The sequence below is a fragment of the Schistocerca cancellata genome, chromosome 3, assembly GCF_023864275.1.
Source record: "Schistocerca cancellata isolate TAMUIC-IGC-003103 chromosome 3, iqSchCanc2.1, whole genome shotgun sequence".
NCBI lineage: Eukaryota > Metazoa > Arthropoda > Insecta > Orthoptera > Acrididae > Schistocerca > Schistocerca cancellata.
This window is the reverse complement of record NC_064628.1, coordinates 388,713,726-388,731,653: the sequence shown is the minus strand read 5'-3', so window position 1 is coordinate 388,731,653 and position 17,928 is coordinate 388,713,726. Positions and strand designations below refer to the sequence as shown.

The 17,928-nt window shown below is 40.6% G+C and overlaps 1 protein-coding gene across 2 annotated transcripts in view; it reads right to left on the bottom strand.

Annotated features, from left to right (window-relative positions):
* The window catches only part of LOC126175102 (uncharacterized), a 92,557-nt gene that overhangs the window by 29,574 nt on the left and 45,055 nt on the right, over positions 1-17,928 (bottom strand). For both annotated transcript variants that reach the window (XM_049921657.1, XM_049921656.1), the window contains exon 3: positions 10,922-11,007. In XM_049921657.1, the coding sequence (XP_049777614.1) occupies positions 10,922-11,007 (86 nt within the window). The remainder of the gene's footprint in view (positions 1-10,921; positions 11,008-17,928) is intronic.

The following is a 17,928-nucleotide window of genomic DNA, read 5'->3' as shown; positions in this document are numbered from 1 at the left end:
TAAATGTTTACAAAGTTTTAAGTGTGTCAGCCAGCTCTGCATGAACACAGAAAACATCTAAAATATATTTCACACTAATATTAATTTTTTCCCTCTAAAATTGGTGAAAGTTTACATTTAAACAATCACCTTAGAAATTTTCATATTGTAAATATCTATGTCATTCTTGAAGAATCATGTTTTCCAAGATCACTAACAATTCTTTTTATTACTATGGCTGGTTTCGACAGATCTATACTGTTATCAGTGGATCTTGTAACATTATTAGATGTACATTCTTGTTACAACACTGAAAGTCACATAGTGATGTTGTATCAAATTGTAAAAAAAATTTCAGGGAACATCAGCATATCACAAATAAAATAACAAGAAATGAAAACATATGACACGTGCTGATGTTCCACCATATACTAATCATTTGACACCACAATGACGACTTAGCTGGCATAACATTTTCACAGATCATTTGTGAAATGACAAATTTCACTGCACTGTATAATGGATATATTCATTGTACATCCTACATTGATTTCTATGATTATTTCATGCAGTGTTGCTTGTCTGTTAGCATTGACAACTCTACACAAATTTCACTGCTCTCAGTTGTTAAGTGGAGGCCGTCGGCCACTGTGTTGACTGTTGTGAGAAGTAATGCCTGAAATGTGGTCTTCTCAGCACAACTCTTGACACTGTGCAATCAAAATGCGGGATTCTCTAACAATTTCTGAAATGAAATGTTCCATGTGTCTAGCTATAACTACCAAGTTAATTCCCAATGTGCAGCCATAATCACACCTTTTCACATGAATCGCCTGTGCACAAATGACAGTTCTGCTAATTCACTGCCCTTCTATACCGTGTGCACATGATACTACCACCATCTGTATATGTGCATATTGCTATCCCATAACTTTTGTCATTTCAGAGTACTGTGGCCTGATGAGTTGCCATCTTGCCTTTTTTCAAATGCTCAGTGGTGTCAAGGCCACCAATGACCCAATGAGACACTGAGGCCACATAGTGTGGTGAGGTAATTTCAGTTCGGAGATGGTTCTATGATGTTTTGGGCGTATTTTTCACACCATCACTTGGACTCCCTCATGCAAGTTACCATAAATGTGAACCAGGACGTTTATTTCAACAATTTTGTTGTCCTTTCTCTTCTGTCTTTGTGATGAGTACGATGGGGACACTCACGTCTTCTAAAATGACAACAGCCAGGTTCACAGAACTGCTTGAATACTTACCTCATTTGATTAACTCTAAGACATCCTGGCACACCTTGACTGTCCCACTAAACCAACTGATTGTAGTCCCATAGAACATTTTTGGGACTAATTGGACAGCAGGTTTATCATAAATAGTAATTGACATTTGATAGCTCCATCAGGTTACATCAATGAGTGGATTCAACTGAATATGGTGTACCCAAAGAAATTTGCAGACACTCCTCACTGAATGGAGGCCATTATCAAGGCTAGAGGGCCATGTTACACGATGCTAACATGATGTCTGCTCAGCAGGAGGATGGGGTGGAGAGGGGCATGCGACTACTTTTTTCTCTGGTGTACTTATCAGATTGAAAAACATATATAGAAAATAAACAAAGGGAAGGTAGAAGGATATGTAAAACGTGAAATATTGACTGATGAATCATTGTTATTATTTTCATACTTATAATAAAAGCTATATTTCATCATGATGTTCTTATGTAGTTGAAGGAGGACAAATGTTTTGTTTCCATTGCACCCTGTGATTTTTTTGTATGTTCAGAAAACTCAGTTATTTGATAGAAAGGTACAACTTTAATCATTGTGACCAAACACAATGCTGCCCTAATATTCAAATTGGTGTCCATGAAAATTACAGAACCAAACCACACATGACTAAAATTGACTTCGTATTACATATTAAGTATATCCACAATACACAAATTATTAGGGTGACAGAACTGTATATTATTTGGAACTTAGAAATCAATATGATGTGAAGCACCATATTCAGGTTCATTTATTTATCTGTCCACCTGTAAACAATATAAATTCTATGAATGTTGTCAGCATATTAATATACACTCCTGGAAATTGAAATAAGAACACCGTGAATTCATTGTCCCAGGAAGGGGAAACTTTATTGACACATTCCTGGGGTCAGATACATCACATGATCACACTGACAGAACCACAGGCACATAGACACAGGCAACAGAGCATGCACAATGTCGGCACTAGTACAGTGTATATCCACCTTTCGCAGCAATGCAGGCTGCTATTCTCCCATGGAGACGATCGTAGAGATGCTGGATGTAGTCCTGTGGAACCGCTTGCCATGCCATTTCCACCTGGTGCCTCAGTTGGACCAGCATTCGTGCTGGACGTGCAGACCGTGTGAGACGACGCTTCATCCAGTCCCAAACATGCTCAATGGGGGACAGATCCGGAGATCTTGCTGGCCAGGGTAGTTGACTTACACCTTCTAGAGCACGTTGGGTGGCACGGGATACATGCGGACGTGCATTGTCCTGTTGGAACAGCAAGTTCCCTTGCCGGTCTAGGAATGGTAGAACGATGGGTTCGATGACGGTTTGGATGTACCGTGCACTATTCAGTGTCCCCTTGACGATCACCAGTGGTGTACGGCCAGTGTAGGAGATCGCTCCCCACACCATGATGCCGGGTGTTGGCCCTGTGTGCCTCGGTCGTATGCAGTCCTGATTGTGGCACTCACCTGCACGGCACCAAACACGCATACGACCATCATTGGCACCAAGGCAGAAGCAACTCTCATCGCTGAAGACGACACGTCTCCATTCGTCCTTCCATTCACGCCTGTCGCGACACCACTGGAGGCGGGTTGCACGATGTTGGGGCGTGAGCGGAAGACGGCCTAACGGTGTGCGGGACCGTAGCCCAGCTTCATGGAGACGGTTGCGAATGGTCCTCGCCGATACCCCAGGAGCAACAGTGTCCCTAATTTGCTGGGAAGTAGCGGTGCGGTCCCCTACGGCACTGCGTAGGATCCTACGGTCTTGGCGTGCATCCGTGCGTCGCTGCGGTCCGGTCCCAGGTCGACGGGCACGTGCACCTTCCGCCGACCACTGGCGACAACATCGATGTACTGTGGAGACCTCACGCCCCACGTGTTGAGCAATTCGGCGGTACGTCCACCCAGCCTCCCGCATGTCCACTATACGCCCTCGCTCAAAGTCCGTCAACTGCACATACGGTTCATGTCCACGCTGTCGCGGCATGCTACCAGTGTTAAAGACTGCAATGGAGCTCCGTATGCCACGGCAAACTGGCTGACACTGACGGCGGCGGTGCACAAATGCTGCGCAGCTAGCGCCATTCGACGGCCAACACCGCGGTTCCTGGTGTGTCCGCTGTGCCGTGCGTGTGATCACTGCTTGTACAGCCCTCTCGCAGTGTCCGGAGCAAGTATGGTGGGTCTGACACACCGGTGTCAATGTGTTCTTTTTTCCATTTCCAGGAGTGTATATGATACATTCATATAAATACATAAATATACGAGGGCAGTTCAATAAGTAATGCAACACATTTTTTTTCTTGGCCAATTTTGGTTGAAAAAACCAGAAATTTCTTGTGGAATATTTTCAAACATTCCCGCTTCGTCTCGTATAGTTTCATTGACTTCCGACAGGTGGCAGCGCTGTACAGAGCTGTTAAAATGGCGTCTGTAACGGATGTGCGTTGCAAACAACGGGCAGTGATCGAGTTTCTTTTGGCGGAAAACCAGGGCATCTCAGATATTCATAGGCGCTTGCAGAATGTCTACAGTGATCTGGCAGTGGACAAAAGCACGGTGAGTCATTGGGCAAAACGTGTGTCATCATCGCCGCAAGGTCAAGCAAGACTGACTGATCTCCCGCGTGCGGGCCGGCCGTGCACAGCTGTGACTCCTGCAATGGCGGAGCGTGCGAACACACTCGTTCGAGATGATCGACGGATCACCATCAAACAACTCAGTGCTCAACTTGACATCTCTGTTGGTAGTGCTGTCACAATTGTTCACCAGTTGGGATATTCAAAGGTTTGTTCCCGCTGGGTCCCTCGTTGTCTAACCGAACACCATAAAGAGCAAAGGAGAACCATCTGTGCAGAATTGCTTGCTCGTCATGTGGCTGAGGGTGACAATTTCTTGTCAAAGATTGTTACAGGTGATGAAACATGGGTTCATCACTTCGAACCTGAAACAAAACGGCAATCAATGGAGTGGCGCCACACCCACTCCCCTACCAAGAAAAAGTTTAAAGCCATACCCTCAGCTGGTAAAGTCATGGTTACAGTCTTCTGGGACGCTGAAGGGGTTATTCTGTTCGATGTCCTTCCTCATGGTCAAACGATCAACTCCGAAGTGTATTGTGCTACTCTTCAGAAATTGAAGAAACGACTTCAGAGTGTTCGTAGGCACAAAAATCTGAACGAATTTCTCCTTCTTCATGACAACGCAAGACCTCACACAAGTCTTCGCACCCGAGAGGAGCTCACAAAACTTCAGTGGACTGTTCTTCCTCATGCACCCTACAGCTCCGATCTCGCACCGTCTGATTTCCATATGTTTGGCCCAATGAAGGACGCAATCCGTGGGAGGCACTACACGGATGATGAAGAAGTTATTGATGCAGCACGACGTTGGCTCCGACATCGACCAGTGGAATGGTACCGTGCAGGCATACAGGCCCTCATTTCAAGGTGGCGTAAGGCCGTAGCATTGAATGGAGATTACGTTGAAAAATAGTGTTGTGTAGCTAAAAGATTGGGGAATAACCTGGTGTATTTCAATGCTGAATAAAACAACCCCTGTTTCAGAAAAAAAATGTGTTGCATTACTTATTGAACTGCCCTCGTATATAATGTGTGTGTGTGTGGGGGGGGGGGGGGGGGGGGGGGCGCGTGCGTGCGTGTGTGTGTGCGTGCGTGCGCACGCGAGAGAGTGTATACCTGTCCCTTTTTCCCCCTAAGGTAAGTCTTTCCGCTCCTGGGATTGGAATGACTCCTTAAAACCCAAATCCTTTCGTCTTTCCCTCTCCTTCCCTCTTTCCTGATGAAGCAACCATAGGTTGCGAAACCTTGAATTTTGTGTGTGTGTTTGTGTTTGTTAGTGTCTCTATCAACATACCAATGCTTTCGTTTGGTAAGTTATATCATCTTTGTTTTTAGATATATTTTTCCCACGTGGAATGTTTCCCTCTATTATATCAATATATATAATCATATTTCTAAAAAGAAAGATGATGAGACTTACCAAACAAAAGCGCTGGCAGGTCGATAGACACACAAACAAACACAAACATACACACAAAATTTTTGTGTGTATGTTTGTGTTTGTTTGTGTGCCTATCGACCTGCCAGCGCTTTTGTTTGGTAAGTCTCATCATCTTTCTTTTTAGAAATATTTTTCCCACGTGGAATATTTCCCTCTATTATAATATATATAATCACATACACACAAGCAAATGCATACATTATTTGATTTACTAGCTATGTCTGTACATCATATTTTATTGTTCTATTGAAAATATTGTAAAATGCCTCTTAATCATAGCAGTTAATCATTACCATAGTTGCCAACAAAATTTAGATATCATTTCAGATAATCCTTGACAGTATACAAACACTTCTATATCACACAATTTTTAAGGTATTCCTGAAGCTGATGGTGAAGGTGAAGGTGAAGGTGATTCCTGAAGGTTGATGATTCCAAGCAACTGTTGCTTGGAATCATCAACAATGCCATCCCCATCCCTGCCTCGACATGAGCAAACTGCCAGTGTTCATGGATCAGACTATAGTTGAAGCATGATATGAAACTTCCTGAAAGATTAAAACTGTGTGCTGGGCGAAGTCTTGAATTGGAGACCTAAGTCCCAAGTTCGAGTCTTGGTGTGGCACACAGATTTCATCTGCCAAGAAGTTTCATATCAGCACACACTCCACTTGAGAGTGAAAATTTCATTCTGGAAATATACCTCAGGCTGTGGCTAAGCCATGTCTCTGCAATAGCCTTTCTTCTGAGGGTGCTAGTCTTGCAAATTTCACAGGAGAGCTTTTGTGAAGTTTGAAAGGTAGAATACCAGGTACCAGCAGAAGCAAAGCCATGAGGTGGGTTATGAGTTGTGCTTGGGTAGCTCAGTCCATAGGCACTTACCCACAAAAGCCAAAGGTCCTGAGTTCAAGTATTGGTCCAGGACACAGTTTTAATCGGTCAGAAAGTTTCATAAAAGAGCACATTCTACTGCAGAGTGAAAATTTCATTCTAATTGCAGCGTCTTAACCTCGCACCTCACATGGCTGAACATGAATAAAAGTATGAATATTTGATTGTATTCTGAGGCTCTGACTTACTGTTTTACAGTGCAGCCATTCATCACTCTGCTGGGCATACTATCTTTTTGCATCATCTGTTGTCAGTAGATCCTTTTTGGGGGCAATGTATAAAAATAAATGTCTTATTCTGTCTACATCCAATGGCAACAGCAGTATTCTATGCAAGTTGTAAAATTTAATCTTCTACTATCTGGATATTTAACACATAGCTTAAAATATTCCCAGCAATGAAAACATCCAGATCCATAATTCTGGTCAACTGGTGACTACTGTCACCATAACAGTGACAGGGAACCATTTGCCCTTGATGGTGTCTTCTATCAGTCCTAGATAGTTTACAATCTGAACGTGATTGATCAGATACTACTCCAGAATACCTTTCTGAATGTTGGCTGTTGGTGATATTAACATGTCATGTTCCTGTTCTAATTCACAGAATATACCTGTAAGCTGTATTAGCTGTTCGTTAACAGTGATCAAAATTACTGCTCTCTGTAATTGTGCGTTTTGTGCTATTCTCACATTGTACTGTGTGTCTACTCAATTGCTTCACTCCCTGCATGATCATTTCTCCTTTTTTACATTATGGAGCTTACCAGTTGATTAAAACTAGTTAAAGTTGCTTTAACTATGGTCATCAGCCCCTTCAAGAGTCTGAGTAGCTGTTTCTGATCCCCTTCTAACACATCTATCTTCACCTTGGAGTGCGTGGTGTCTTCTTCATCTAACATGCCGTACAAGATTTTACAGATCTTCTCCACCAATTTAAGATTCTTCAATTCTCTGTATAGGATTCACATCATGCCAATTGTCCAATTACACCTTGTGCTTTTTCAGTTTTTCTTACATGCCAATGTAACCCAAGTTCCGCACTACTGCACCCTTGTTCAATTAAGCCAACTTATATTTACAATATCCAATTGCTCACCTTGTAACAACTTCCATGTATTCAAATTTTTCCTTTGGCTGTAGCAAAATTAAAATAACTCACAATTCTCCAAGTTACACAGTAAAGTCTCACTTTTCACATGTCACAATATAGTCCGGGTGCCAATTGTAAATTTGCTGTCTGTATACACAGTTCTTGTCCTTTGAGTTCAAATTCAATTAGTAGCAGAGTAATACTGATGATGCAGTACAGTGCAAACATCTGGAATTAGAAAAATTCTTTCAGTCTGTTGGCAATAAGATACTTATTTCTTATGTCCCTTTCTTAGTACTACTGTGAAGGGTCTCCACAACTGTGTATCTAACTTATGCAACTTGCCTCATCAGGAGCTATTGTCAAAGAACTGACATATTTATAAAAATGTTTTGTATTCGCATCTTACCATAATATTCTTTGTTGCTTGTTTTGCATTTTGAATGTGCCTCAGAGCATTTCTTGCATGCACTCTTTTAGCTCTACCACATAATCATCAAAGTTAAACCTCAGTTGCTGGATCCTTCTGTTTTATCTTCAGATTGCTACACACTCTTCCAAAGCCCAATTCATCCCATCACACTGTCTGTTGCCGTATTCTACATGTAAACTGCATATGGAACCTAACTTTCCAAGTTGGTTTGAGCTCTATTTACATGGTGTCGCAACAACTCTATTAATGTTTTGTGTGACCTCTCTAATGCTCCATTTGTTTGAGCATTGTAGCTAGCATACTGTGGCTTCATGATTCACACCATTTTGTACATTCTCTTCAGGGCTTCACCCATAAAATTACTTCCCATGTCACTTAATGATACTAAAGGTAATCCATACCTCAGTACATTTTTTTAAACTACCACACAGACTACTACATCAGCATCTTTCCATTCAGTAGGTTCATAAACTTGGTCAGTGCATCCTGAAGCATAAGAATATACTTATTTCCTCAGTCTGTCTGACCTACTATTTTAATATCAGGCCTCCCAAAAATGAGTTCCAGTGTCTTTGCGATCTGTAAATGTACCTTTGTGTGTCCCCTATGGAGTTTATTCTTCTGACAGCTCTCATATTTCCAGATATATCCTTCTGTATCTTTCTTCAACCTAGTATCTCAAGTAGATGTGCCGAAAATTTTAAAGAACCGTCTTCCTGCCCACATTAGGGAAAAATTAATTACCATCCTGGAACAAGACATCGAATACTTTCTATCTGTACTGGACTCAATAGATTTAATATACAAAGAGAGACCAGTACAACCGAAGCCTGTTAATACGCCGATAGCGACACAGAGATTTACAGACCAACAAGTAAACAATGGGGGAGGTTCAAAAATAAGACGTATGGGTACTGCATGCTCTATGTCAAAATCCAAAAATCAGAAGTGGCCATATTTTCATCTCTGCTTGCTCATCATCAATTGGCTTGTGAACAACACTGGCCATTCCTATCCCGTATTGTTACTGGTGATGAGAAATGATGTCTTTATCATAACAGCAGAGGAAAAAAAGGAATGGCTGAGCCCAAACTCCCTGTACAGTGTCATGTGTGCATTCACAAAAGATAATGTTATGCATCAGGTGGAACAGCCATGGTGTGGTGTACTACCAATTGCCTTCCTGAGATGTAACCATCACTGCTGACATTTGCTGTCAACAACTGACATTTGCTGTCAACAACTTGCAGACACAGTCCAACAACAGCGCCCAGGAAGACTGTGTGAAGTGATGCTACTGAACAATTTGCCCACCCACCTTTTGCTAGCACTATACAGGAATTGAGTTGGGAAGTCAGTCCACACCCACCTTATTCATCTGATCTTGCATCCTCAGATTTTTAGCTTTTCCCCTCTCTATCTAACAACCTTCAAGGACCTCCCGTTCCAGATGAAAATGCGCTCTGAACATGGCTTGACAAGTTCTTTGCTTCAGAAGCACGTGATTTCTACAGTTTCAGAATTGAAAAGTTACCCCAATGTTGGCAGACTGTTGTAGATAGTGAAGATGAACATATTATTGATGACTGAAGTCTCTGTTACGTGTATATGTTGTGTTTATTAAACTTATGGAAAAAGCTATGAATTTACGCAACAACTCAATACATCAAATAGTTGTAGTGTCAGCAGTTCCTGCCAAAAAAAGTTCATTCCCCATATTTTTGGATCATGCTTCATAGATGTAGAGCTCAGTTAACTTACAAAAAGTGCTCAAAGTGGTTCTTATTCTGTTCTAAGCAACACTGCATCTTCCTGACTATAAGATGCCCAGTCTGTTATTTGTATCTATCAAGGCCAAATGCCTCTCTAAAACTAGCTGTGCTGAAATAATAACAGTGATCTGATCAATATTTATGCTGCACAGCTTAGAGTGGGCATCTCACTCCCAAGGAACATGCACCTAAAGACTAAAACTGGGACCATGTGCCTGCTGGTACATGCCCTATCAAAGTCACCACATTTCCATTCACAAAATCTATAGATATAAAAAGGATTCAAAAGGAGACACTAGCATCATTGAACTGCAAGGCTTAATGTCTCTAGTATGAGTCACAATACACATTCCTAACATTTTTAATCACATGTACTGATATTCACTCAGGTTGTTTTTACTTTTCAGATGTAAAAATTCCTTCTACCAATCTTTGCCAACAACTCGCTTCTAAGGTTGATGAGTTATCAATCCTGGGCATTAACACTGTAACATTTAACGAATTTATTGAACTTCTCATGGCATGTAGGAACATATTTTCCAACCTTGTCCAACCTCCAGCCATGATTCTCTACTACTCCTTGCCTTCTGTGTCACCCATAAAGATGGTGACAAACTGAGCTTCTCGATCACTGGGGGTTCCCCCGGTGGCAGTGCTGCTGTGCTACACCACTACGTGTAAGGTATAGATATTGATACTCAATGAGTAACTATATCTGTAACCTTTCACAGCACTGATTTCCAAATTTTGTCACAAATCTTTATTGAATAAATCTAATTTTGTAGTATACCTCCAACTGACAAATACATGAGTTTGATATCCATGGACCATGGAGGCCATTCAATAGTGTGGCCTACCCCATCTGACAATCCATTAATCAAAATTTTCATTTAGAAAGTCTATCGCAATAACTCCAGAATGTGGCGGTGGTCCATCTTACTGCCAAAATCAATTTTTCCTTCTGGCTGCAAACATTCAAAAAATGGACATTTCCATGTGGCGCTATTAGCCCACTGAAAATACCTGCCCGTACATACATGCCAGGAGATTTTAACTTTTCCCCCATGCCACATGGGTATTCGTAGAACCCCAGTGGGCACAGCTGTGTCTGTTCACTCTGCCATTCATATTAAAAGTGGTTTTGTCAGTCTGAAGAATGTTTTTGTAAAACTCGTGTCAGAAAATGTAGAACTTGCAGAATTCCATATGCTTCTCCAGATCATCTTCATTTAGGCCTTGAAGGAAAGTAGGCCTATAAGTTCTCAATATCAATTTTTTCTGAATCCTTTGTAGGCTTGTTCTTGCTATTTCAAACTCCTTGGATGCTTTTTCTAATTAATAATATACAGAAGATGGGCACTGTTGTGACCTGATATATGATATGGATCCCAACATTGCAATGAGCAGCTTGATCATTGGAAAATTCTTTTAAAAAAGCAGTCATTACCTGCTAGTTCACTCCTGAAGCCAGATACTACCACTTCAAATTCTTTTTGAAAGTCCAATATGGAAGCTGTTTTCTCCTGCAATACCCTGCAAGTGATAAAAAGGAAAGTTCCACATTACTTACTCTTGAATTTGTAAGCATAAGTATGCAAAGACTTACATAGTTATGTACCAGTGAGGGTTAACACAGTCACCTAAAGCTGTTTCCAACACAATATTTTGAATTTACAGTTAGTGACAACAAATGTGGTAAGAGCTGTCAACTGACATGACCTAAACTTTACTGGTGCAAGGAAGTGTCAAAAACAAGAGATTGATTACATAAAAATGTTTAATGTGTTGTCAGTAATAAGAATAACAGAGAAACATCATATCATCATGACACATAAGGTGAAGATAGGTTCCATTTGGAGATCACTTATGTCACATTTTGATGATGATTAAGTTAGACTTGAATTAGACACAAATATACCAGATAAGTACGTAGAATTAAGAATCAGCAGAATTCCCACAAAAAGCTGTAAGTACAAAACAGCAATGAGCACTAAATACATTCATTTTATCTTATTGTAATTTTGGACACAGTCCCCGTGACTGCAGAAAATGATAATGCAGTAAGGATGGGTCTGCCTTTTTGAAAGTACCAGGTGATCAAAAAGTCAATATAAATTTGAAAAAAGAATAAATCATGTAATAATGTAGATAGAGAGGTACAAATTGACACACATGCTTGGAATGACATGGGGTTTTATTAGAACCAAAAAAATACAGAAGTTCAAAAAATGTCCGACAGACAGCGCTTCATCTGATCAGAATAACAATAATTAGCATAACAAAGTAAGACAAAACAAAGATGATGTTCTTTACAGGAAATGCTCAATATGTCCACCATAATTCCTCAACAATAGCTGTAGTTGAGGAATAATGTTGTGAACAGCACTGTAAAGCATGTCCGGAGTTATGGTGAGGCATTGGTGTCGGATGTTGTCTTCCAGCATCCCAAGAGATGTTGGTCGATCATGATACATTTGCGACTTCAGGTAACCCCAAAGCCAATAATCGCATGGACTGAGGTCTGGGGACCTAGGAGGCCAAGCATGACGAAAGTGGCTGCTGAGCACACAATATAAAACCCCATCATTCCAAGCATGTGTGTCAATTTTTACCTCTCTATCTACATTATTCCATAGTTTATTACGTTTTCAAATTTATACTGACTTTTTGATCACCCAGTATATAATTATTGTTTTGCTTTAATACACAAACATGTTCCACAACAGTTGTGGCATCCTTAGCGGGCTTTTTTCTTTTCTTTTTCCTTTCAGTATATGTTTGTGTCATGTGGCTATCCAAAATCTAGCCCAATGTCTAAATTAATACATATCATCATTACTATATTTGGCTTGTCCTGAGCTGTGACTAGTTTGTATTTGTGAGCCAAACATGTTTTTGTTTAGCTGAAATGACATTTTCTCCAGCTCATTTGTGAATCCTGCATCTTGTTATGTTGGTGTGGCTTGGGGACAAGTTTCACTGTATAATGACATAAATTGTGCAGTGAAACATTTGTCCAAGTCACAAAAATATAACAAGATGCAGGATTCACAAATGTGCAAGAGAAAACTTCATTTCAACTACACAAAAACATGTTTCGCATGCAAATATAAACCTGCCACTGGTCAGGACAAGCCAAATATAGTAATGATGATAGTGTATTAATTTAGGTATGTGGGAGGATGCTGCAACTGTGATGAAACATGTTTGGGTATTAAAGCAAGCCAGTAATTGTGTACTTACACAAAGGTAGACACATTCTTAATTCGTTATTACATTAATTTTTTTTTTATAATCCTTAGTTTTACTATTTAAAGTTCCGAGTTCTTATGATCTGGTTCAGGTTTCACTCTCCCACATCCGGCCATCCTGATTTAAGTTTTCCGTGATTTTCCTAAATCGCTCCAGGCAAATGCCGGGATGGTTCCTTTGAAAAGGGCATGGCTGGCTTCCTTCCCCATCCTTCCCTAATCCAATGAGACCGATGATCTCGCTGTCTGGTCTCCTTCCCCAAACAACCCAAACCCAGGTTTCACTCCTTCCCATCACTCCACCTTTCCCTAGACGCACAGTCCAATACTATTTTTTAATTATTTAAGACAAAATAGGAGAACCATTATTTTGAAATCCTGAAATCCATCACACCTTTGTACACAGCTACATACAAACATATTTCGCTGCTTTTCTGCCAGTCAACTGCACTGCCATTTTTCTCTTTCTGATTCATTATCAAACACAAAAGTTCTTGGTGAAAAAAATGGCACATTTTGGGGTACAATCAAATTGAAGAACTAGTATACAGTGACTTGTGGGGACTGGATAGTGGATTCTCTTCTTATGATGATGACTTACAAATTTCCATTTAAGAAGGAAATTGCATTCAAACCATATGAATATTTCAGAATATATAGGAATTAGAGTCTCTGTCTCTGTAGCTGAGGGGTCAGAGTGTTTGACTGTCATACAAAAGACCCAGGTTCACTTCCTGGTACTGGCAGGGATTTTACCATGGTGAAACTGGAAAGGGGTGCACTCAGCTTTGTGATGCCAATTAAGGAGATATTTTAGTGAGAAGTCGTAGCTCCTGGGAAGCTGATTATGGCTAACTACACACTTTTCACGGTGCATCAGAATGATGCCATTGACAGATGACAATGGGCCAGTCACCACTGAATGGTCCATCATGGCAATGTCAAAGGATGCAGAGCTGGAATATAGGAATTAGTGTAGAACTCAAGGCTCTGAGCCAATATTCAATAGTTGTGGAGCTACTGAGAAGTATTTATATATTAATCAGTAGCAGCAGAGCTGAAAGCAGCTTAAATAACTGAAGCTCAGTACGATCACAGAGCCTGATGGAGTCACTGTGTTTTATACAGAATTTTTAAGTCAAATACTTCCATTCCTGACAATAATTTACTGTAAAACCCTTGACAAGAAATCTGTTCTCCATAATGAAAAAGGTGAGTAGACCATATTTATCTACAAAACTGGAAGTATAACTGGTCTCTAGACTACCATTCTATATTAATTAAACAAACTTACAGCAGAACTCTTGAATGTATGTTGATTTCAAACATTATGATCTACAGGGAACAAAGTAATCTTCTCCATGGAAATCAGCAAAAGTTACAAAACCCACAGGCATACAAAACTCAACTCACACTCTTCATACATGGCATTGTCAGTGCATTAGATAGCAAAAACTATGTTCATCAATGTTTCTAGGCTTCATCATCATCATCTTCATCATCATCATCATCATCATCATCATCTTCTAAGACTGATCATGCCTTTCAGTGTTCAGTCTGGAGCATAGACCCCCTTATAAAATTCCTCCATGATCCCATATTCAGTGCTAACATTGGTGCCTCTTCTGATGTTAAGCCTATTACTTCAAAATCATTCTTAAGCGAATCCAGGCACCTTCTCCTTGGTCTACCCCAACTCCTCCTACCCTCTACAGCTGAACCCATGAGTCTCTTGGGTGACCTTGCTTCTCCCATGCGTGTAACATGACCCCACCATCTAAGCCTGTTTGCCCTGACTGCTACATCTATAGAGTTCATTCCCAGTTTTTCTTTGATTTCCTCATTGTGGACACCCTCCTGCCATTGTTCCCATCTACTAGTACCTGCAATCCTCCTAGCTACTTTCATATCCGTAACCTCAACCTTATTGATAAGGTAACCTGAATCTACCCAGTTTTTTCTCCCATACAACAAAGTTGGTCGAAAGATTGAACGGTGCACAGATAACTTAGTCTTGGTATTGACCTCCTTCTTGCAGAAGAGAGTAGATCGTGGCTGAGCGCTCACTGCATTAGCTTTGCTACACCTCGCTTCCAGCTCTTTCACTATGTTGCCATCCTGTGAGAATATGCATCCTAAGTACTTGGAACCATCCACCTGTTCTAACTTTGTTCCTCCTATTTGGCACTCAATCCATTTATATATCTTTCATACTGACAGTACTTTTGTTTTGGAGATGCTAATCTTCATACCATAGTCCTTACATTTCTGATCTAGCTCTGAAATATTACTTTGCAAACTTTCAATCGAATCTGCCATCACAACTAAGTCATCCGCATATGCGAGACTGCTTATTTTGTGTTCACATATCTTAATCTCACCCAGCCAGTCTATTGTTTTCAACATATGATCCATAAATAATATGAACAACAGTGGAGACAGGTTGCAGCCTTGTCTTACCCCTGAAACTACTCTGAACCATGAACTCAATTTACCGTCAACTCTAACTGCTGCCTGACTATCCATGTAAAGACCTTTAATTGCTTGCAAAAGTTTGCCTCCTATTCCATAATCTCGTAGAACAGACAATAACCTCCTCCTAGGAACCCGGTCATATGCCTTTTCTAGATCTATAAAGCATAGATACAATTCCCTGTTCCACTCGTAACACTTCTCCATTATATGCCGTAAGCTAAAGATCTGGTCCTGACAACCTCTAAGAGGCCTAAACCCACACTGATTTTCATCCAATTTGTCCTCAACTAATACTCGCACTTTCCTTTCAACAATACCTGAGAAGATTTTACCCACAACACTGATTAAAGAGATACCTCTGTAGTTGTTACAATCTTTTCTGTTTCCATGTTTAAAGATTGGTGTGATTACTGCTTTCGCCCAGTCTGATGAAACCTGTCCCGACTCCCACGCCATTTCAATTATCCTGTGTAGCCATTTAAGACCTGACATTCCACTGTATTTGATGAGTTCCGACTTACTTTCATCCATCCCAGCCGCTTTATTGTACTGCAATGTACTGACCATTTTCTCCACTTCCTCAAATGTGATCCTATTTCCATCATCATCCCTATCCCATTGCACATCGAAATCTGAAACATTACTGATCGTATTTTCACCTACATTGAGCAACTCTTCAAAATATTCCCTCCATCTGCCCAAGGCATCAACAAGTTTCACCAGCAGTTTTCCTGACCTGTCCAAAATACTTGTCATTTCCTTCTTACCCCTCTTTTGAAGACTGCTAATTACACTACAGAATGGTTTTCCAGCAGCTTGATCCAAAGTCTCCAACCTGTTTCCAAAGTCTTCCCAAGATTTCTTCTTGGATGCTGCAATTATCTGTGTGGCTTTGTTTTTTTCTTCAACATAACTTTCTCTGTCTACCTGAGTTCTAGTATGTATCCATTTTTGATATGCCTTCTTTTTCCTTTTACAGGCTTCCTTGACTGTGTCATTCCACCAAGCTGTTTGCTTCATCCTACCTTTACACACTACTGTTCCAAGACATTCTTTAGCCACTTCTAGTATTGTGTCCCTGTACCTTGTCCACTCCTTTTCCAATGACTGTAATCGACTACATTCAACTAACTGGTACCTTTCTGAGATCACTGTTATGTACGTGTGCCTGATTTCCTTATCCTGAAGTTTCTCCACTCTTATCCTCCTACATATGGACCTGACCTCCTGCATTTCCGGCCCTGCAATTTCACTGCAGATTAAATAGTGATCAGTGTCATCAAAGAATCCCTTGAATACACGTGTGTCCCTCACAGCCTTCCTGAACTCCTGATCTGTTATTATGTAGTCAATGAGAGATCTGGTTCCCCTGCCTTCCCAAGTATACCGGTGAATGTTCTTATGTTTAAAAAAGGAGTTTGTGATTACTAAGCCCATACTGGCGCAGAAATCCAAGAGTTGTTTCCCGTTCCTGTTGGCCTCCATACCCTCTCCAAATTTACCCATAACCTTTTCATACCCTTCTGTTCGATTTCGAATCCTGGCATTAAAATCACCCATGAGCAGAACACTGTCCTTGTCCTTTACTCTAACAACTACATCACTGAGTGCATCACAAAAACTATCCATCTTATCTTGATCTGTCCCTTCACAATGTGAATATACTGATACAATCCTAATTTTCTTGCTAGACACTGTCAAATCTATCCACATCAGTTGTTTGTTTACATACCTTATAGCAACAACGCTGGGTTCCATTTCTTTCCTGATGTAAAGCCCTACACCCCATTGTGCTATTCCTGCTTTGACTCCTTACAGGTAGGCCTTGTATTCTCCCACTTCTTCTTCTATCTCACCCCTTACCCGAATGTCACTAACAGCTGAAACATACAACCCCATCTTACTTGCAGCCTCTGCCAGCTCTACCTTCATCCCAGAGTAGCCCCCATTGATATTAATAGCTCCCCATCTCGTTACCATTCGTTTGCCGAGTTGTATCTTAGGAGTCCCTGGTTTGTCAATTAGAGGTGGGACTCCGTCACTTCCAAAAGTCCGAGGTATTTTGCTCTGATTGTTGCCAGCATCATATTTAAAATACCAGGGAAGTAGGTTGCTAGCCTTACTTGCCCTGTGTCCCATTGAGTTTTACCCCTAACGGTTGAGGGACTAACCAGTGGATTTAGTAGTCTTTGCCATCTGAGCACAAAGGTGACCATGACTCAGAATATGTCCGAGATGCCCAGCCTTATTCCAAAGTAACTGGTATCCCGACTGTCAGGACCACTTACTTGGCCACTCATACATTGCCCGTGGTTCATGAACTAGGACATGACAACAGGAACCCACACCATGAACCAGGCTTATGAAAAGTTTTTAATTCACTACTACATTGATCAGTGAGGCTTATAAAGAAAATGTTCGTACCAAATATAAAAGTTTAAACATATGAAATTGTAAAGGGATGCTCTTCTGTAACATTACCTTTATTTAACAGACGTTATCGACACCAAAAATACTTTCTACCTTTTAAACAGGTTAATATTATCTTAGCTGTTTAACTAAAAGAATTTCACATGTTTTTGTGTACTATGAATTATATTTCAGGTTAAAATGTGTAAAAAGAAATTAATTTATTTTCTTTGTCTGTATCAGTATGTACTAACTCTGTATGTACAGTTATAATTACTCTTCTTTTAGAAACATTTGAAATTATGAAATATCTGACACA